A 22831-nucleotide genomic window follows, 5' to 3' on the forward strand; every position below is an offset into this window, starting at 1 on the left:
GTTGGGTAGAATTCAAAGAGTTATTATGTTTAATGCACAGAATGAACATATCCTATATTCAAAGAGAGTATGGGAACTAAGTGATAGTGAAAACTAAGACTGGTCTGCAGTAAAAGGAGAAAGAAGGACTTAACAAAACAAAAGGCAGGGAACACAGAAGAGTAGCTAGAGCAAGCACAGGGAAATGAGGCATCAAGGCAGTAGCACATGTGTATAGCAGCTGTAGCCATGCAGAAGAACAAAGCCAACTCTATTATCTGAGAGAGCAAACTCTTAGAGTACCTGAAATTGCTCTAGAAAAAAAAAGGAGATTTGGTAGAATAAATCTAGAACACAGTCTCTCTACTAATGCTAATGAAATAAAAGAAAGAAACAAGTCAGCAGCTGCACCATCATTCTCTCAGCTTCACCCCATCCAAGAACAAATAACACTCACCAGTTATAAACTAATCAAGATGCAGACTTCAAAAACATGGCCATGCAAAGAACCCAAAGACTAATGCAACGGATTCCTAACACTCCTCCAACTCATTAAAAGGTGCTACAGAACTGTCCACACCTGAGAATTCTTACTAATACTACAAATTTGGGAAAGAGCAGACTGAGCAGGAAAGAGAAAACAACTCCTGGTGGACTGCTGGGAGGGGACTAATGGCACGGAGAAGTGAGTAAGTGGGACTGACACTGACCAAAGACAGGCTCCAGGCATCCCTGACAGATCAGGCAAATAACCTGAAATACTAGGTTCTTCTCTTCACTCCCTGGTACATATTTAATCCATTCTCAGAAAGAGCAGCACATAGCTTTACCTGACCACCCCACCACTCCCACGTCAATTCAGTGTTTTCAGGCACCAGCAAGTAGATGGGCCATGCTACGTGCCTTTGACTGAATACGTTGCCATACTGACAAGTATACGGCAGGAGTGATTTTAACTACATTCAATTTCTGCCTCAAACTGCTTCCTTTTTAAATAATTTTATTTATTTACTTTTGGCTGTGCTGGGTCTTCACTGCTACGCAGGCTTTTCTCTAGTTGCAGCAAGCGGGGGCTTCTCCACTTGTCGTGCAAGGGCTTCTCACCGAGGCGGCTTCTCCCGTTGTGGAGCACGGGCTCTAGGGGGTGTGGGCTCAGGAGTTGCGGCTCCAAGGCTCCAGAGCACGGGCTCAGTACTTGTGGCTCACGGGCTTAGCTGCTTGGCAGCATGTGGGATCTTCCCACATTAGGGATCGAACCCATGTCTCCTGCACTGGCAGGAGAATTCTTTACCACTGAGCCACCAGGGAAGCCCCAAACTGGTTTTAGAATGTAATCCCTGCATAAGACATCACACGCCGTGTCACACAGCAAACAGTATCTGGACAGGTATTTTACTTTAAATAGCAGCAAAATTAAAGAAAACAGCAAAGCCACTCCACATCTAGATGGGAAAAAGAGAGAGACTAGAACAGAACATGCCAAAGACAGTTAAAGAACCTGGTCTGTAAGAAACAATAACCCATGAATAAGACACATAAAATTAACAAGAACATGAAAGCAATAAAATAAGAACAAAAAAGTTAAATGATAAGAAAAACACAATGAAATGAAATGGGAATGAATGCTAAGTAAACAACTGAAACTGTAACGATACCATTTCAGAATTAAGAAATGAGAAATAGCTAACACAGTTTCCACTATTGTAAATGTTGTATTAAGTAGTATCTTATGTAATTCTCACAAAAAGCCTGTGAAATGGAGGTACTATTATTGTTCCCATTATGCATAGGAGGAGACAGAGGAATAATAATAATAATGTTTAAATGGGTAATTAGGATTTTAATTATTTCTAATTAGGTATAATGAAGTCAAGATCACATAACATAGCTGGTGAGGAATAGAACATATACAACTGAAATTTGAATTTCTGATATAGTTAAAGAGCTTAAAGAAAACCACAATGAATTTAATAAAGTAATTTAATAGAGTAATGTCTTAAATGTAGTGATCCCAGCAAATATAAAAATGTCTTTAAGGAGGTAATGCAAAAGTTCCTTGAAATAAAAAAGAACTGCATCTACAAATCAAAATCGCATACTGTATCGCAGGAAACAAGAAGGAAGAATGATCAATACTGAGATATACTCTGATTGTTACTGACTTTCAGACCTGCGAAGGAATATGGTAGACATGCAAGTCACCTAAAAAGACGGGAAAGGGCCCTGGTATGAGGTGGGGGTGCGGAAGTACAAATAATTTCCGCACTCTTCACAGCAAGGAGTCAACAAACAATTATCTAAAAGCAATATGCACTTTGAAGCAAAAACTGATTCTAACCTGACAGTGTTTTTCTTTAGGGGTCTCAGGAAATACCTAGAAAGAAGAAACAGTCATACAAGTTCAGCAGTGTTTTCACTTTTACTTCTTTCGATCAATCTGTCTCCCTCTTCCCCTCCTCAATAAAGAGATGTCTAGAACATTATGCATTTGACGTTTAAATGGATAACTGGGATTTTAAGTTCTTCATTCTTTTGTTTACTATTATAATTCTTTGGAATGCACATCTATAAAATAAGAAAGCAAATTATTCTTTCAAAAAATAAAGAACTAAAGGATGGTATATCCATTCTTCCATTTTCTGACAGTTAATAATCCTGACAACCCTATTTTTTGAGTGACCTAACAATTTTTTGATTTTAAAAAAAGCATGTTTAAAGACAAATTTCTGAATACTACATTTAACCCATAATAAAGCAAAATATAAGTCCTGAGATGTTGTCAAGTACCAAAGCTAGCTTTTGTCCTGCCCTGTGGGGATATGCAAACCACAAAAACCCAGGCTCTCCTTTGATATCTGTGTGGGAAATGAGCATTATGAAAGAAAACCCAAGACAAGGAATAAAGGACTCCACCATTAAAGGGTAAAACGGGAACAAACTCTACAACACAAAAAAAACACCACAAATAAACTTGCTTGTCTTGACCCTGATACAAACTGAAAGAAAGAAATTTTTTAAAATCTCACTAAGTTTATAATGACAGGTGAGCCTTCACTCAAGCTTCAGGTCCAAATATGTACTAACTAGCTGAATGGTCCAAAAACATTACAAGCAGAGATTAAAGGAGTCTCATATTTCTGGAGGAAATAAATCTGAAATTAGACTTAAGGATTCCCAACAGATCAAGTTCCCAAAGAAAATGAGCAGTTCACATTCAAAGATGACAAATACGTATTTGGAAACAAGGCACCCTGAGAGAGAACTAGATTAAACATATCAACACTTTAGGTACTTAATATAAAACAGAAGCTTTAAAATATCAGCAGGGAACAAGATTTAGAAATAAATGAAATGCACTTTCAGAAATGAAACCACACAGTATGATGAATGAAAACTCAATGGATGACCGAAATACCAACCAGACAGATCTGACGAGAGAAGTACTAAACTGGAAGACAATCTGAAGAAATTATCCAAAGTAAAATCCAAAGAAACAAAGCAGTGAAATATCTAGAAAGGAGGTAAGACACATTGAGGAGAAACAGGGACTTATGTCACATCAGAGCTCAAGAAAGTGATACTGCCCCTGCTCCCCAGTTACCAAACAGCCTGCCAATACCATCAGTGGAGCCACCTTTAGTTTCCAGGAACGGTGGGTAATCAGGCAATACGAAGAGCCGAGAAGACGACTTTCTGACTTTGGATGTGGACTCTGATTCTCTCTCAACTCAGTGGTCACGGGTTTCTGAATTCTTAACTGCCATGTAGTACTTCTATACTAAAAGGCTCCTCGGTTTAATGAATTTTTGTTCAATTCTTCAGTTTAAAAAAAGGGGTTGAAAGAATTATGGATCAGGTGGACAGTCCTGTTATAGAATATACACTAGGGACTCACAACACCCAGAAAGTAAAGGAAGCATATTTTTGTATTCTCTCCTCTGAGTTCTCATTAGAGTTTATAAACACATGCAGCTGATTATCTGTAAAACAGTGAGTTTTTGGAAACCACATCCTAACATGGAGAGCTGTATAGCTGTTCATATTTTCCCAAAAGAGCAATTTTATAACTGAGGTTTGGGTTCCTGAGACGTAGGTAGCAAATTAGTTGCACATACGATCAGTAAATTTAGAAGTCCCTTAAAGAACTGTTATGGAAAGCTGCAAATTAATCTTAACTGTAACTCAGGAATTTTTCTGAATGAATAACCTTAGGTCACTTATCTTAAGTTTGGTTTTTAAGAAGAATTTGCTCTAAGGAAATCACCAGGGATCAAACAATCAAACAAGTTACTGGGTCTGGTTCCTACTAACCTCCATTTCCTGCCTCAACCACTCTTCTAATTCTGTATTCTTTCGAGCATGATGAGCTATTAGATCTGATCCTCCAATGATGTGTGGAAGTTTTCCTGCTCCAGGAAATGTGACCTGTAAAACAGTAAACCTTGTTAAATGCACTAAAAAATTAAGACAATCATATTAAAAAAAAAAAAAACTTAAAAACAAAAAGACTGTAAATCACATGTAAGTACTAAACATATTTATATCCCATAAATGAAAATGAGTGAAAGAGGGAGGAAACTGAGTCATTTCATTGATTTGAGTATATACAGAAAAATTCAGACAAATCCTTTCATTAGAGGCAATCCTGTTAAACTTCTTTTAGTATAAAAATTTAATTTCTTTTAGTCTCAAAAAATTTCCTTGGCCAAGGATATTAGTATTTTTAAGGGTTTTAAATTTTTCCAAACTATTTTCCAGAAGTTTGTACTACTTTATACTTCACCACTCCTGTGCCAGCAGTGAATATTATATTGCTTTTTATGTGGTTAACTTCATTAATTAAAAAATTTAGTATGTCTTTGCATTTTAATTTAATGAGATTGTATAATACGATATTGAATGCGAATACCCCTGTGCTACTCATGTGGGCTGGAAAATAAGCAGGAGATATTTCCCATTGTCCACTCTAAGTAGAAGAGATTCTTCCTGTTAAATGGCGTTCAGAACACTTTAATCATATTTTAATACTCTAAATGGCTCTAAAGTCATAGACAGAAAACTACTGTTAATAGTAGCTCACATTCGAGAGGAAAAAGCTACAGCACCCTGTAGTCACAGCAAAAATCAGATAGATCATGTTTGAGAGAAAAGCCATCTTTCACAGAAATCACTCTTGAAAAAATTACTGTATTCTGATCAAATGCATAAGCAAAACCTAGCAGGTCAATAGTAGTATGGAGCAAGAAACAAACACCCTAGAATAGAAACAAAAAGAATACAGATAGGATGAGAAATAGTTTTTCAGCACTCCATGCTTTCATTGCTGAGGACACAGGTTTGATCCCTAGTTGGATACTAAGATCCTGTAAGCTGCACTGAGCAACCAAAAGATGACCAAAACAAGAAAGAAAGAAAAAGAACTAGGAGGACCCTAGCCAAAAGCCTGCTGTGTAAGGTAGGAAAAAAAAATGGGTAAACAGCATCCTTTAAAGAATTCAACCTTAATAAAGTTTTATATATTAGGTGTCAGGGTATGTACTTACTAGAGTAACTTTTAACTGTTTTAAGCAGAAGAAATAGCATCAGCTTTCAATATAAACCGCTTTTATTACTATTTAGTATATTTCTAAAAACATTTCAAACACTGCACTCTTGTTGCATTTTAAAGGAATACATACCTTTTTGAATTTCTTGAAATTCTTTAGTTCACCATAATCATTATTCACATTGGATGCATTTCTGGAGGTGGAGTTACAAACCACCAGTGATCGAAATTCAGTCAGTAACACTTTCTTTGGAAGCATCTCATCACCATCCTGAAGTTCACAATTGTTCTTAAACAGTGTTAAGATGGATAAAATAAGAAGGAAAAGGAAAATTACTTGTCACTTAAAGAACCTCTATAAAAAAGTTCAAATATCTGAAAAAACAGTAAAATTAAAAAAAAAGGTTTATTTCTGACATCTGAACTTTGTACTTGAAATCAAATCTATTTCAAAACCAGAAAATTACTCAAGTAGTATTTCTGACTCTAACCTCAGAAACATTTATAACATACTCATGTATGACAAAAGACTAAAAAGCCATAAAGTATTTGAAATTTAATAGCATCTTCTAATAAAAATCATCCCAATAAACAATTTATCTTCTTGTATATATTTTCTTGGCAAGAAACAGTTTGCTTCTTTTCCTTAAAACCATACACTGAAATTATTATATAATCCATTCTACACGTTATCTATACTATACTTAAGTTTTCTTGATTTTCAATAATGTATGTTTTTTATTAGTTTGGACACCTCAAAAAACTCAACCACTAATTCTGGGCACACCACCTCACTAACTGAAAGCCACTTTTTAAATTCCAGATTAACAGTTATTTAATCAGTGTGAAGATTCCTTTCTGTTGCTGAAAGAGATTCTTTATGTCATTAACTATTAACTAAGTACCTACATATCCACGTTCTTACAGCTGCCCAAGGCTGATCATCTTAGTTTTTTAAACTGCTTTACTATATATCCATTTGCAAGCTGCTAACAGGACTAAGATAAAGACAGTAAGGGAGAGATGAAAAAAACAGAAAAATCAAAAGAAAAGGTTCATGTGACAGTGACAGAATGTAATCAGGAACTCTAATAAAATAACAATAGCCTAATATTTTTGTAGTTTGTTCTAGAGTTTACAAATATTTCATATCCATTATTCTATTTTATATAAACGCTATTGTAGAAATATCAAGTGTTTTTATAAACAAAAGACTTGAAGTTCGTACATGTGAAAATGACCTATTAAAAGTCTCATATCTATGGAGTAGAGGGCAGAGAATTACACTCAGGCTTTCTCCACATTCTTTTTGCTATACCATGTTTATAATATGATCTGTCCATTTCCAGAGGAAGTATAATTATGAAATAGACCAAAATTATAGAAACAGAATCAGTTTTAATCCTAAGAATGAAGACTCATAAAAAAAATCAATGAAATGACAGTCAATATAAGTTAAATCTTTATAAAATTAAAAAATTCCTCACAGATAGTTCTTTAGTTGACCAGAGTGATTCTTTCTTGAGCTCACACTTCTTCTTAATTTCATTTTCTTGCTAAAGAAATAAAAAATATTGTTCATAAGAGTTATAAGATGGAACCTTTCTGAAAACCTTAGAGATTATTCATGTTCTTGATCTATGACTTTAAAGTATCTTTCCTAGAGAAACTATGAGATGAGAATAGAAATATATTTAGAAAAAGACTGTAGGATGAGTTATAAGAGTAAAGAACTGGAAGCAATCTAAGTTCATACAAGTTATGTAAAGAGTATAATATGAGAAATGATCATAATATAAAGGAATTACAATGGCTATAAAATTGCATTAACATTTGAGTCCAATTTGAAAAACAAGATTTAAAAAAGAAAATGCCAAAATATTAACTGTGGCTATCTACAGAAGATAGGATTATCAACAAATTGTTATATTTTTATTTTTCATATTTCTAAATGATTGTGTTATTACTTTTATAGTCAAAAATAAAAACAAATTTTTAAGGATGTCTATCTAAATTTATTTAGAACTGAATGTTAAATATCCTTAATCCAGGAAGAGTTATTTTAATTGTTCAAGGTATTTATCTATTAAAAAAATGGAGACTGCTTTGCATAAAATCATACTATCCTTCATATTCATATATCCAGCTCATGTACTAGATAAAAGTACATTACACAGATAGCTTTCTAATACTTTCAATAAAAACTACAATCCCTTTGGATACAATAGGGGGGCATATCATTTTACATCAAATTTTCAATGATTCAGTAATAAAAATGCAGAAAAATGTTAATAATAAGTTGGAAAGAAAAAGCAAAATGTACTCTGAGCTTGCTTAGAGACTAAAGAAATTAATGTTATTTATCAGTAGTAAGATTAAAAATGTCTATGCCAAGGCTACCACATACCCTTTAATTGAGTATTTTCACATACATCACCCACTATAAATTGTTGTCACAATCACATTTTAACCCCCTACCTTTTTTTCCCCATTCTGTCTTACTCCCTCAAACTTGCTCATCCCCTTGAGCAAGTTTTTATTTCCTATCTCATAGAATCACACTATAAAACCATACCCAGAGCCTTGGACTGTAAGCTTGGGAATTTTCCAATACTTTTCCCTCTCTCCTCATTTCTCTTATTAAGTTAATCACCACGTCCTAGAGATTCTACATTCTAAAGTTCTATCAAACTTATCCTCTCAGACTGCCTTTCATGTTAGCACACCCAGTGTCTGGAATGAATGACATTCTGAGAAAGCTGACAAAGGCAACAGCTAAAATAGGGTGAACCAAGGATTTCCGTCCCAGTTGTCAAAACCTAGATAAGTCAGCTTGGCAAGTTACGTAACTCCTACGCCAGTCTCCAAATCTGTCAGTGTACATTGCTGTAGCCAATATGACGGTATCCAGTAAACGACAGGTGTAACTGCCGGGCTTTCACAGATGCTACAGGCTTCCCTGGTGGCTCAGACAGTAAAGAATCTGCCTGCAATGTGGGAGACCTAGGTTTGATCCCCGGGTTGGGAAGGTCCCCTGGAGGAGGAGGGCATGGCAATCCGCTCCAGTATTCTTGCCTGGAGAATCCCCATGGACAGAGGAGCCTTGTGGGCTACAGACCATGGTGTCCCAAAGAGTCAGACACGATTGAGTGACTAAGCACATAGTTATTTAAGAGAAGAGGAAACCTTAATTCAAAATAGAAGGGTAGAAAAGAGGTGAAGAAGAGACTTCTGTAGACAGTGGGTGCTGTTAGGAGGAAAGTTAACAAGGATGTGGAGTCATGTCGGCATTTTATGAAGACTGGGGAATTGAAAGTAAAGCCAAGACTCTGGCACAGCTGTCATTCACATAAGGATAAGCTCCTAACAGGGGTATCTAGCCGATAGCTTTCTATTTTAGCTTATAGGAAATCTTACAGACATGCTAGAATCCATATTTAATCCCCAAACAGAAAAATGATCATTCTAATATCAATGTATTTTAGAAAACGTCCTTCTGATACACAGCTAAGGAAGCCAATGCCAGAGAGAAGTATCATAATTTTGCCGTCTTGAGCTTCCCTGGTGGCTTGGTGGTGAAGAACCTGCCTGCAATGTAGGAGACGTGGCAGGAGCCGCAGGTTCAACTCCTGGGCTGGGAAGATGCCCTGGAGGAAAAAATGGCAACCCATTCCAGTATTCTCGCCTGGATTTCCTTTTTCAAAAAAGTTTTAAACAATTATCTTATATTGAAAGCAAAAATACTTTTGTTAACAAAGTTCTTACTAAAAAAGTATAAACATAGTGATTTAACTTTAGTATTTCCAGAAGCATGTCACAATCAAGTTGCTACTCACTCTCCAAAAGTATGCTACGATGTATTTATGTTGTACCTTGTTTTTATTCAGAATATCATGAATCCTTGAAAAAAAAAAAAAAGGACAAAGGAAATTATGCTGCAGAATCATAGAGCAAAATAAAGTAATTACATTCCCTGGTATCATTATACAGCATATAAACCTTGGCATTAAATGAAATGTCTTTCCAGGTCCACAAAAAACTGTTTAAAAAACTTTAAAAGTGTTTCTCATATCACTGGAGGGTATATGATGCTCACTTCTTATCTCTCCCACTCTGGGCCCTAATGCCCAGTTCCTTGGGTGACATGAGCCCTGAGAGAATGTGTGGTCAAAGCAGGTCATAGGAATTAATTTGCAGACAGGATTGACCAAAGTATTCTGGGACTAAAACTACAGCTTTGTCAGACAGAGCTGTGATACTGCCAAGTGGTGGACCCATCTGCAAAAGAATTTAAGAAAAAGAAAAAAAAAAGCCCATTAGAAAAGATATAAACTATGTAAAAGGACAAGAAGACTAGGAAAAAAATCAGGAAAAATTAGAAACATAGGAGGATAGGATCCCACAAGGCATTCCCAAAGGCGTGGCCAAAGTAACATAAATAGGGCCTGACTTTCTAAAGACTATAGTATTAAGTACTAGCCTGAACACAGATTCTTGTATAGTCTGGAGCTGAAGTGACAATGAAAACTCAGAGTGAAAGTAGAATAAATACATCTAATAAACATCTTTATAAATGGATATAAATTTATTAAATTTAGGACATCATCCCTTGGATTTCATCAAATGCCATATTAAATCAACTTATCTAATTCTCCACTACAATGGAAATTGCTACAGAAGTGACTTATAGGATATATAAACCTCTTGGTTCAATTAATCTTTTCTGTAATGTGACAACTAATCTTAAAACTTTGATAATAGACTTGTCTGTCTCTGAAGTTCTCAATCTTGCTGACAGATATCTCAGTATCCATTCTCTTTCTCCCTTATTAATATAACTTTTATATTAATTAAGGGACAGTGTTGTCCTAAGTGATGTACTAAGTTTAAAGCATTTCCCAGACCCTCTTGGAGATTGAGGGTTAGGGCTGGGGTTGGCAAAGAACATAACTAAATCCTGGCCAACAACCAAAGTCATCAAGTGGGGCTTCTGAGAAAGCTCCTTAGAATGGACTCAAGCGGAAAGCCCTTTACCCTGTTTCCTTTCCACCTTCTTCCTCCTCCCAGGCAAGCTGACCTGATGGCCAGAGGTGCCATCTCATGGAGCAGAAAGACATACACCTAGGAAATCAATACCAGCAACTACCAAGCAGCTTTGGTTACGTACCTCTGGACATCTTCTACAGGAAAAAAAAAAAAATCCTATCTTATTTAAGCCACTGATCTTAGAATTTTTAAAGACAGCAAAGGAATTCTTAACACAATGCAGGAATTTTTTCTGGAAAGAAAACTGGACATGCTGAATCAGGATCTCCGGGCCTTTGGTCTGGGAATCCCTATTTTTAAAAGCTCACCAGGTGATTCTGATGCACTGGTCCAAAGAGGGCATTAAGTATTCACTCATAAGAAGTAATGAACAATGAGGACTTTTTCCTTCATATGAAGATACCAGCGTATAGGCTAAGTGAAGTAAAAGTCGCTCAGTTGTGTCCAACTCTTTGTGACCCCATGTACTATACAGTCCACGGAATTCTCCAGGCCAGAATACTGGAATGGGTGGCCATTCCCTTCTCCAGGGTATAGGCTAAACAGGACATATATTCTGATTCTTCAATAACAGTTACAGATTTATATCGTGCTTGATACACACTAGGTTCTCATCCTCACTCAACTGTGTCTGACTCTATAACCCCATGAACTGTAGCCCACCAGGCTCCTCTGTCCATGGGACTTTCCAGGCAAAAATACTGGAGTAGGTTGTCATTTCCTACTCTAGAGGATGTTCCCGACCCAGGGATTGAATCCGCACCTCCTGAATTTGGCAGGCAGATTCTTTACCACTGCACTACCCGGGAATCTTCAGATTCTCAACAAACGCTTATCACATTGGTGCATCTGTGCTCTCACCTAATGCGGTAACTAACCTACAAATAGTAGGCTGCTTAATAATGCATAAAATAGGAAACAATCTAAAAAATAATCTTTGTTGTCTTAGAACAAAGTTAGTAAAACAAATTACCAATATTCATGAAAAGAGGATAGAACATTAAAGATAAAAATGAAAATTAAAAATCTCTAATGATGTTATACATGCTCTATCTTAAAAATTTATTTAAGTAGATACTTTGTTTTGCTAACTTTCTTCATCTTTCAGTGCCTGTTTACTCTATTAAAGCACCTCCTATACTTAACATCATGGCCAAATGTCTGATGTAATAAAACAGTACAGCCTGGAAATCTATTAAAACAATCATGAATAACAATTTTAGTTGTTGTCATCTATTATAAACAGTCAAAGAATCATTATATTTTTAACATTTACTTTATCAACCAACAAACTCTTATACTTAATATGGGGTGTAGAAGATTCTAATTTTTTCCCCCAAATGAACAGAAGTTCTGCTCATACTGTCAATACAAATATCTAAAGTACTTTTTAACATTCTAAGTTCCTATTTGCAATACTTCTCAATAAATAATGTTACTTACAGATATTTTGTTACTTTCTGGTATTGTTTCATCATTAAAAGTGACATTTGTTTCTTTATCCAATCGTAGCCTTTTTCTAACATTGATATCTTCCTCTTGTTTTTGAACTTTCACTTCGCTTTCTAACTCTAGTTCTGTATCCTTGAATAACTGTTCCAATACTTCATCTTCTATGGCTAAATCATCAATTTCTTTTCTTTTTTTTGATTTTAGATTTTCTGTAAAAAGAGACTTATTGGCATAATTTTTCACAGTGGGTTTTACATTGGTATCTGCATATGAATTATCTGGGTTTTCTTCCACAAGCACATTCTGAGATAGGTGCTCATCCTTATTTTTCCTTATCAAGGATGTAGTTGGTTGTGTTTGTTCTAAAAGAGAACAAGACGTTTCCATTCTTGCTGATTTGGATAAAGACATTTCTTGATTTTCTTCATCCCTTTCCCTTGGGTTCAAAAAAGGAGAGAAGAAAAGAAAAACAGAAAATGAACACAGCTAAGTAATTTTTTAGTTTGGCAATATTCACCCCCTTCTTCATTTAATTGACAATATTCCTAGTTTTAATGATTAACAATCTCACCAGATATAAAAAAAGTAGATATCTGAAAATAGTACATAATTCATATACACTTGACTGTTTTGATAGGACTGATGAATCCCATAGCTTAAATAATAGAGAGATATTTATCTTCTTTTTTAAAAGTTGCAATAGTTGATGAATCAGTGTGAGGAAAAGGTAGAAGAATATAAAATACAAAAAACTTGTCAGAAAAAAAACAGCTTACTTTGTAATGTAGGGAACTTGTGAGCAAGGAAAAATTACCCTGGGACTAAAACCTGTTCAGTTCATGAGAGCCAGATTCAAGTTGAAGTGGCTAAATCCAGAATGTAGTCTAAGACTATATATGTGAATATATGACAATGTACGTTCTATATAATACTGTATCATTCACTCAGTAAGTGCTGAATACTTAGCTCATTTAAATGGTACTGAGGCCACAGAGGACACACAAACTGGGTCTCTGCTCTGCAGTTTATAACCTGCATGTCGAACTGGAATAGTTAAGAGTGATACCTTAACGAATCTAAACTAATGTCGAGGTCTGGATAAACCAACCAAGAGGTTTCTATAGTAATTCTAATAATCAGAGTTTGAGTTAGAAAGATAGCAACACAAACAGATGGAAAGAGAGATATAAGACAATTAAAATAAGAATCAGCACTGTTTTGGGGAGGCAGAGCAGAAAGGGTCAAAGATGTTGACACAGTAAACTGCTAACAAAATTCCATACCAGTGCAATGACAGGGGTGAAAAAGTTTTACACCGATGATTAGGGAAAAGAGCAGATTTCTGTGGAAAAGTAGGAGTGATATACTACTAAGTCAGGACCAAATATACTGACCATTTATAACCTGAAATGAAATATACATAGTAGGAAGAAAAGAAGTCCTCAATGGGAGCAAAGTCAGAGAGGCAAAAAAAAGAAAAAAGAAAAACTGGGACACTATCACAAAAAATCAAGAAGAAATCACAAGGAGAACAAAGGTTGAAGAGCTGAGTGTTACCAAAAGGCCACTAGAGGTGTGAAGTGTGTCAGTGATTACTTTCAAGGATGTCAGGTCATGATGAAATACTGTTAGTTAAGAAATATTTCATACAGAAATGGGAACAATAATGTCCTCTTATAAGTTTAACAGTGAATTTAAAAGATAAAGAGCAGTAGCTCAGGAAGAAATCAAGTCAAGGGAAGGTTTTAAAAACTAAAAATGAGATAGAGTCTTTTTTAGTTTTGCATCAGAAGAATACAGAAGAAAAGGACCTAGAAGATACTAAAGGTGCTAGCAATTAAGAATAAGTGATAGAGCATGGTCCTAGAGGAAACGAGACCTAACCAATGGAAACAGGTAGGTCAAAAAACTCAGGTATGGAAAGCTTTTCAGCAAATGAAACAGAAGGAAAAAACTGAGAGAAAATCTATCCAATGAACTTAAGTGACTCTTGAGAATCCCTTGGACTGCAAGGAGATCAACCAGTCAGTTATAAAGGAAATCAATCCTGAATATTCATTAGAAGGACTGATGCTGAAGCTGAAGCTCTAATACTTTGGCTACCTGATGCAAAGAGCCAAGTCATTAGTAAAGACCATTATGCTGGGAAAGACTGAAGGCAGGAGGAGAAGGGGATGACAGAGGATGAGACGGTTGGATGGCATCGCTGACTCAATGGACATGAGTTTGAGCAAACTCCAGGAGATGGTAAAGGACAGGGAAGCCTGGCGTGCTGCAGTCCGTGGGGTTGCAAAGAGTCGGACGCCACTGAGCAGCTGAACAACAGCAGCAGAAATGAACTTAGGTAAGAAGGCAATGTGGACATTTCTGAGAGGGAATAAGCTCAAAGGGCCACAGCTTTCTACAGAAGCATACTTACACAGAATATGAACTTAGTACAATTCTACAATCATAAAACAAGTATGAATATTTTTAGAAGCACAAAGCACTATTATTAAAAATTATACCTTTTTTTGGGAGAGGTAAGCGGCTGAAAATAGTCTCTGATGGAGTTGGTTTGCTGATGCTGAGAAGGCCAACCTCTACTTTTATTTACATGTGGGACTTTAGTCGGTGAAAGCTGATAGTTTGGGATTTTCATCCTAACCAGAGTATTTGACACTATATTATTATTAGAGCTTATTTTGTGGGGTTTCTTCACAGTGGACGTTTCTTGTGAAAGTATTCGACATTTTGGTTCCATTCCAAATATTTTTATTTCTTTTGGTCTTTCACTCAAATCCATACTGCAGCAAAAGAAAAGAATGTATGGTAAACAATCAAATTTACAGCAATTTTTATCCAGAAACAAAGTCCTTTAAGTAGCACTAATATAATACAGCTTTAGAATATAGTTGTCTCGAAGTAACTGTTTATTGAATATATTTTATAATATATTGTTCAAGAAAGCAGCTCCTTTGACATCAAAGCTCCTTGAAGATAGATGATATCCTTTTCTCTCCATCCCCTACAGCACATACTGTCAGGCTTGCTCTATAAAAAAACTGCTAAACACACATGAAATAATAACCCTGTATCTTATTATAAATTAAACCATCATATTCCTAAGTGTTTCTTGGTTTGTTTAAAATTTTTAAATTACTTGCATGTAAAAAAAAGTGATTAAAAACTAGAAATTCAGAAAAAGAACAAGCAGTAATTCCATTAGTAAATATAATGTGGTATCTCAATCACTTTCAGTGAACTGAAATGGTGACATTCCAACCAAAAGGCAGTCTCTAGAATAGAACTCTAGATTAACCGAAAAATATTTTAAACCCACATATAAACACACAGGTCTACAATGTATGGTTAAATATATATTATCTTTGCTATTCTTATGTGTGTTTTTTTGCCATTCATATTTTACAAAAAACCCAGAGTTGTCATTCAACTGACTTTTTAAAAAGTAATAGTTTCTCTTTTAAAAGTTAAACACAGTTTCAATACAAACCATAGGTACAGTGAAAATTTAGTTATGGTATAATACAGTGCTACCATAAGTATCTTTCAATATGAATAATTCATTATGGATTTAAAATAGTGTCTTAAGCAAAAAAATGCCATGGGATACTTATGAGCTACCCCTGCTTTCCAAAAAAATAAACAATTAAAAAAAACCCTCTTTAGGTACAGAACCATAAAACACCAGTCACAAATGAAACTGTAATTCTTTGTAGTCTTCTATGTACATTTTCAAGGAATAAAAAAAAACAAAAGTATCTATTTCAGGAGTTGACAAACTATAACTTGTAGGACAAACATGGCTGACCACTTGTTTCTGTAAATTAAGTTTATTGGAGTATAGCCACACTCACTCATTTACATGTGTTTATGGTTGCTTTAATTCTACAGCGGCAGAGCTGAGTAGCTGTGACAGAGGTCAATACCCCATAGAGCCAAAAATATTATTTTCCAGTACTTTATAAGGTTTGCTAAACTCTGTCCCCAAATATTATTTTTCCTGGCATCCCACACTCCAAATACTTCATCTCCCAAGAAACAACTTGATAAGGCATTGACTTTACTTCTTAAATATACTATTAATTTATTGATAGAATAATAACAATAGTTCATTATCAATGAAGCTTTACCATGTATCTGCTTGTTCTGATTCTGTGTCAGCTACATATGTTGTAGTATTCACTGAGGCATTTGGCATTAAATTTTCATTGGCTGGTAAGGCTTGGGAAAGGCTTGGACCTGGAGTTGTTGTCTTCAATCCTGTAAATCACAGAAGTGACAGAAAGAATCACAATTGCTAGACCCAAGAAGGACATTTGGTCACGGAACATTGCTAGGAGTGTGCCACATTGAGGGAATTAACTACAGCACTCAGTTTTCTCCAAATACTTTCCAATTATTTTCTCCAATACTTTCCAAATATTTTCTCCAATAGGCATCTGTGATGAGCTTATCTGAACCAAATCATGCTAAAATTACCTCAAATCTTTCCTGTTAAACGATTATCAACTTAAATAAAAATAAACTCAACTTAAATTCTAATTCAAATTATGCTTTAGTCAGGAGACCAAAAAATTAAAATTTCTCCCCCCACGAAAAGTATATCTACCATATCTACACAAATCAAAATCAAGATGAATTTAATTTTCAGAAGGAATATACTATTTGAAGACATAAACAGTTTTAGACAGACATTTTTTGGCTACTCCAGAAAACCATAATGATCATTTCATCATTTTATATACCAGGATAGAAATTTAACTCAAGTGCCATTCTTCTGGAATACTTTTCTTAAACCTCCCACACCAAATTAGCTGCCCTTTATTCTGGCTCCCCTACCACCCTTTACATCAGTCTATTGACTGTTAACACATTCTTTTTAACTTTTTAATGCTAGCTGTGTGACCTGTATTACTTAAACTCCCTGTGCCTTAGTTTCCTCATTTATGAAATGAGGATAACTACAGTATTTTCCTCACATGTTTTAAGGGCAAAATGAATTGATAGATGGATAGCACTTAGATAAATCTTAGAACATAGTAAGGACTATGCAAGTGCTGCTGCTGCTAAGTCAATTCAGTCATGTCCGACTCTGTGCGACTCCATAGATGGCAGCCCACCAGGCTCCTCCGTCCCTGGGATTCTCCAGGCAAGAACACTGGAGTGGGTTGCCATTTCCTTCTCCAATGCACGCACGCACAGTCAGTTGCTTCAGTCATGTCCAACTCTGTGCAACCCTATGGACAGCAGTCCACCAGGCTCCTCCGTCCACAGGATTCTCCAGGCAAGAGTACCGGAGTGGATTGCCATTTCCTTCTCCATGCAAGTGCCTGCTGTTATTATTATCATCACGTTATACCATACTTGTTACTTGCTCTCATTAGACTTGGAACCTCCTTGAGAACAGGAACTGAGTCTTGCTCATTTCTACATCTCCAATCTCTGAGCAATGTTTGGTATATAATAGATATAAACAAGTTAATGGAATTAAGAAAACAACAAAAAAAATTTAAGTTGACATTTACTAAGTATCAAAACTAAATTATCACTGTTATATCCTCCTGACATAGGATGTATTTAATAAATGTTTATTACTAATTCCAAATTCAGGTATTTAAGTTACTTCTATCACTCACATTATATGAACACCTTAAAAGCTCACTCGCATTCCTTTTACATACATACCCTAAAATTCATTTTAGCTTGAACAGTTTACAAAAAACAGTCATTAAAACTGGGTATATAATCACTACAAGAAACACTTGGTGGTGGTGGCTCAGTCGCTAAATTGTGTCGCTATCTTGCGACCCCGTGGACTGTAGCCCTCCAGGCTCCTCTGTCCATGGGATTCTCCAGGCAAGAATACTGCAGTGGGTTGCCATTTCCTTCTCCAAGGGATCTTCCCAACCCAGGAATCGAACCTGGGTCTCCAGCATTGCAGGCAGACTCTTTACCAACTGAGCTATGAGGCAAGCCCAAAAGAAACACATAAATTGAACCTAATGAACCAGAGTAACTGTTTGTTAACAGTAAGATTAAGGACAACGCTCTCCTTGCTAAAATACCATAATGAGAGGGATTTGCTCTAACCTGTTCACCTCTTTATTCCAAGTTTTCAGAATAATTAAAGGCATATAACAACTGTTCAAAAAATACTTGTTGAAAGATGAATGAATGAATACGAAAGGAAAAGAGGAAACAAAGGATGAAGAAAAGGCAGGAAATGTATTCACTCTGTTCCCCTCAAACTAGCTGTGTTGTAAAATTGTTTAAGTCAGATGGCTATGATTTAGAACGCACACAGACCTACCTATGAATATATGCAAGAAATTATAACACAGATTTTACCAATTTGTTATGACCATGTTTCCATATGAAATAACACAATAGAAAAGGTACTGGTCTAGTAGTCAGAAAACCCAAATTTTAGAACTGTCTTGGCCATTTTGGAGCTTTTCCCAGGAGGCTCAGAAGTAAAGAATCTGCTTGCCAATGCAGGAAACACGAGTTTGATCCCTAGGTTGCGAAAATCCCCTGGAAGAGGAAAAGCAACCCAGAGCAGTATTCTTGCCTGGAAAATCCATGGACAGAGCAGCCTGGCAGGCTACAGTTCATGGGGTTGCAAAGAGTCAGACATGACTTAGCAACTGAGCACACACGCTCTTGGCCATTTTATTTACAGGGCCTTAACTTTGCTTAGCCTTCAGGTCTCTTACCTTTTATTATTAGAACGATTAGATGATCTCTTAGGACCTTCTGGCCATAAATACCTTTCTAACAGCAGAAATGTAATAAGAATTTTGATAAATGGTAAAACTTTGTTGGCCCATTCAAGCAAAGATAATCTTATGTACCAATAACTTAGTTCAATTAAGCAAATATTCATATCAACTACAAACAAGTATCATGCTTGGTGATATCAGAGAATTCAAAATTAATAAAAACTTACAATCAATCTAGTGGCTGAAACAGGCATGGAAACAACTGGTGATTTTTCAAAGTAGAAAGAAACTCTAACTGGAATGCAAAAAAAGTTACTGGGATATAGAAAACAGAATAATTAACCTGGAGAAGAGTAGTGAGAGAGGAAAAAAAACTTAGAAAAACTTCACGAAGGAGGTATGCATTTGTGAAGTGAGTCGGATTTTGAAGAGCAGTGTTGGCACTCTAGGAACAGGGACCATGATGAGCATGGTCAGGGAGCATGGCACACATACAAATACAGCATATTATACATGAGTTCTTTTATTTTAAGTGAGAATTATTCCCAAATAAATTAAGAAATTCTAAAAAACATGTCATATATACCTCTAGGGGAAGTACACTAAACAAGAGATGAGGATGGGAAGAGATAGGCCACAGCTAAACTGCTGAAAGCTCAAAAATCTAGACAAAGGGCTTAAGGATTTATTTGACAGATAATAAGAACAAGCAAAAGTTTTTAGGAAATGGGAAAGTGATTCTAGTGGCAAAGTGAAAAATTAACTGTACAGATGAATGTGGAGGCAGGACTCTCAATGGGGGCAATTGTAACAGCCCTCAGGAAAGAAAGATACAAGGGTTCAAATAGGGCAGGATCTTGATGGTAGCAAGCCCCACGAGCAGAAGCTACAGAGGGAGAATTTCAGGTCTTGGGTGAGTAAAAAATGACTGAAGTTGATGGTCTGAGTACTCCTCTCTAGCTCAGTCCTTTCTTAGTTTCTTGGAGTTTATATAATAAACAGGAGGTTAAAATCAAACAAAACAAACCAAAAAAATCTGATGCCTTGGCTGCATCCCGCAATATCCTGAATTATACAGAATGTGAATCTGTATTTAAAAAATGTTTCTGAAGCACCTAACTAAGAACCAGTTTTCTGAAAGAAAAACAAAGGACAGTTGTCCCGAACAGGTACTGGGAAAGGGGAGCCACTCACATAGACTCAATGATTGTTTGTTTTTACATATTTTTGTTGTGTTGTTAAAATCTGAAATTATACATAGCGTTTTGTTTTTTCTATAACAGAACAGAAATCCACTGTCAACAAAATAGTATCTACAGTATATGCTATTTCTAAAGGGTTGGGAGCTCTCCAGTGCACAGTTTCTCCAAGAATATGGCTCACTTTTGGTATCTACATCAAAGTAGTTTTCTAAAAGAGGCTGAAGAGATACTTTACTTCTGACTCTAAGGATAAATTCCAAGAATCTCAGTCACGAATTTTGAGGAAACAGTCACCATACCACAACTATAATGAAAACTTCACAAGCTCTTAAAACTGTATTTGAAGGTTAACTGTTTACAGACCGAAGTATATCCAGTGCACTCATGGGAAAGGGTAGAGATTTCAGGTGAATAAACATTCTCACTGAATCATAAAATCTAAGGACTAGCTGTCTATCCTTTTATATCTGCTTCCAGTAACCCTCACACCATCAATCACAAAAGCAATAGAATATTATCATAACAGCTTTGACTTAAAGAGTCAGTTTGAATTAAATTATTTCTTATGTGACCTCTGGCTAATTTCTTAACCTCTCTGCACATCAGTTTCCTCACCTATAAAATGCAAAAATGTCATCCCTCTTAAAAGGATTGTTTTGCATATTAAATTGGAATGCCATATGTAAAGCACTGCAAACTTTGCAAATTTAAGCAACGGCAGCTACTATTGCCAATCAGTAGGTACACTGTCCGATTCTATAGGTGCCATTCAGTGGGCTACAATATAAATGATACCTCCTGTGATACAGCCTGGAGTGCATAATCAGGCGGTGCTGTCATAACTTGTCTTTTGGTTCAAGTCCAGTAACTGCTGATAAATAACTATTAAAAAGAATCTAGGATGCAAATAAATGTATAAAGAAATACTGAATGGATGCACTCATAGCTAGACAAAGAAAAGTTAGAAAGGACAATAAATGTAAGCATATCTAAGGTAAAGAAGTGAGAAGGAAAAAATAAATGAACCACCTTCTTAATGGCATCATCAGCTTATCAAGAAAGCAGGGGAGTGTGTTTTTTAAAAAAGGGTAATAGTTGTTCTGCGTAAAATGGCTTTTGTAATAGTCAATGTGGAGATGATTATAATATGTATTCTTCATCTCCATAAATGGCACCCTCATCCAACCAGTTATTCATGCCAAAAGACTAGATCTAAATTGTTTCTAAATCCTACACAGGCAAGACCTGCTGGGCCTAGCTCCAAGACCTGGCCTCCGTTTGTTTTTCTGCTCTCTGCTGTGCTGCCCGTCTTGGTCCAAGGCACCAGGCCCCTCTCAACTGGACCTCCACAGGAGCTTCTACCCATGTCCCCACTTCCATTCGGGGCCTTTGGAATCCCTTCTCCACACAGGTGTGATTGTGATCTGTTCCTTCTACCTGGAATTCTGCTATCGAGATCCTTCCATCGCTGCCTTTCCCCATCACTTCAGGACATGAGGAGCTCAAACACGACATACTAAGTGAGACCATACGTGACCCCCAATCTAAAAGAGCCTACTCCCAGTCTCTATCAGGTCACCTTGTTTCAGCCTTCCCTTTGTACTTGGCCTTAACAGAACTTATCAGATGTGGATGCTTGTTAACTGTCTGAATCCTGACTTCTAGGATACAAAGGGAAAGGGGAAGTCGCTCAGTCGTGTCCGACTCTCTGAGACCCCATGGACTATAGCCCACCAGGCTCCTCCATCCATGGGATTCTCCAGGCAAGAGTACTGGAGTGGGCTGCCACAGTAAAGGTATCTTGTTTACTTTATTCACCACTGTTCCTTCAGTACTTACAACAGTGCCAAGTACTTAGTAGCCACAAATATTTACTGAATGAATAAATGAATGGATAAACATATGACCTTTAAAAGATGGTGAAAATGGTCACCCTGGCAAGTATAATGTACATACAGCTTATCATCTATTTACATATAAAGTTGCTGAAGAATCAATAAAATAATATTTTAATTACCTGTACTGGGCTGGCCCTGTGGATCACAGTAATTCTCTGTAGTAACAAAAAGAACTGCTAATCCAATTTCTGCTTCTGGAATAGGTCTAAGACCCCGCCTGTTAGAATAAAATAGTTTAAGCATAATAATATATTAAAATTAACAATTTTTATTAAGATGATATCAACTGAATCTATCCTTTTTTCCCCTCAGGTGATATCACAATTTAATGGTACAGAGAGAATTGCACATACATATATAGTACTAGCTTATTCACTGGAGCAACATTACATTGTGCAAGTTCATCACCTTTTAGTAATTCAATTATTTCACTTGTAAAATACAGATCTAAGCTAAGGGATACAGATCCTTCCAGTTCTAAAACTATAATTTTCACACTAAGAACAGTAATATTCAGATGAAGCAATAAAACAGATTTTTTAAAGCAAATCTATGATTACTAGAATCCTAAGATAAGACTTAAAGAGAGAAATAAAAAGTGGGGGGGGGTGGAGAGAAGGAGGGGAAAAAAGTACAAAGAACTATATATAAATTACATCTAAATATGTATTTTATGTTTAGTAAATCAAATCATTTGACCAAATTTACATGTATTAATGAATCTTATTAAAGGAATCTTATGGTGAACTCATTTTTTGTTATTCTGTAATGTGAATAATGACATAAACCAAATATAATTTAACTTAATAATGCTATATAGAAACTACACCTCAAGTTTCAAGAGCTTTAAAACTCTTTTTATTATGTATTACAGAGATATTTTAAGTGGTTGAAGTAGCTTAAAAAAGGTCTTTTTCAAATGTTTAACATTTGAAAAATGCTTCACTTTTCTTTGTAAAATGAAAAATTTTGGTTCTTTGTAAG

At 35.9% G+C, this 22831-nt stretch overlaps 1 protein-coding gene across 4 annotated transcripts in view; it reads right to left on the reverse strand.

The window, feature by feature from the left end:
• The window catches only part of NBN (nibrin), a 63876-nt gene that overhangs the window by 14075 nt on the left and 26970 nt on the right, over positions 1 to 22831 (reverse strand). For 3 of the 4 annotated variants that reach the window (XM_070382923.1, XM_070382922.1, XM_005888274.3), the window contains exons 8-14: positions 21967 to 22064; positions 16156 to 16285; positions 14530 to 14808; positions 12014 to 12458; positions 7012 to 7080; positions 5658 to 5813; positions 4291 to 4404 (exon numbers count right to left, since the gene is read on the reverse strand). In XM_070382923.1, the coding sequence (XP_070239024.1) occupies positions 4291 to 4404; positions 5658 to 5813; positions 7012 to 7080; positions 12014 to 12458; positions 14530 to 14808; positions 16156 to 16285; positions 21967 to 22064 (1291 nt within the window). The remainder of the gene's footprint in view (positions 1 to 4290; positions 4405 to 5657; positions 5814 to 7011; positions 7081 to 12013; positions 12459 to 14529; positions 14809 to 16155; positions 16286 to 21966; positions 22065 to 22831) is intronic. The other variant, XM_070382921.1, reaches the window with a different exon arrangement.

This window comes from Bos mutus, chromosome 14, assembly GCF_027580195.1.
Source record: "Bos mutus isolate GX-2022 chromosome 14, NWIPB_WYAK_1.1, whole genome shotgun sequence".
In the NCBI taxonomy this organism is placed as follows: domain Eukaryota; kingdom Metazoa; phylum Chordata; class Mammalia; order Artiodactyla; family Bovidae; genus Bos; species Bos mutus.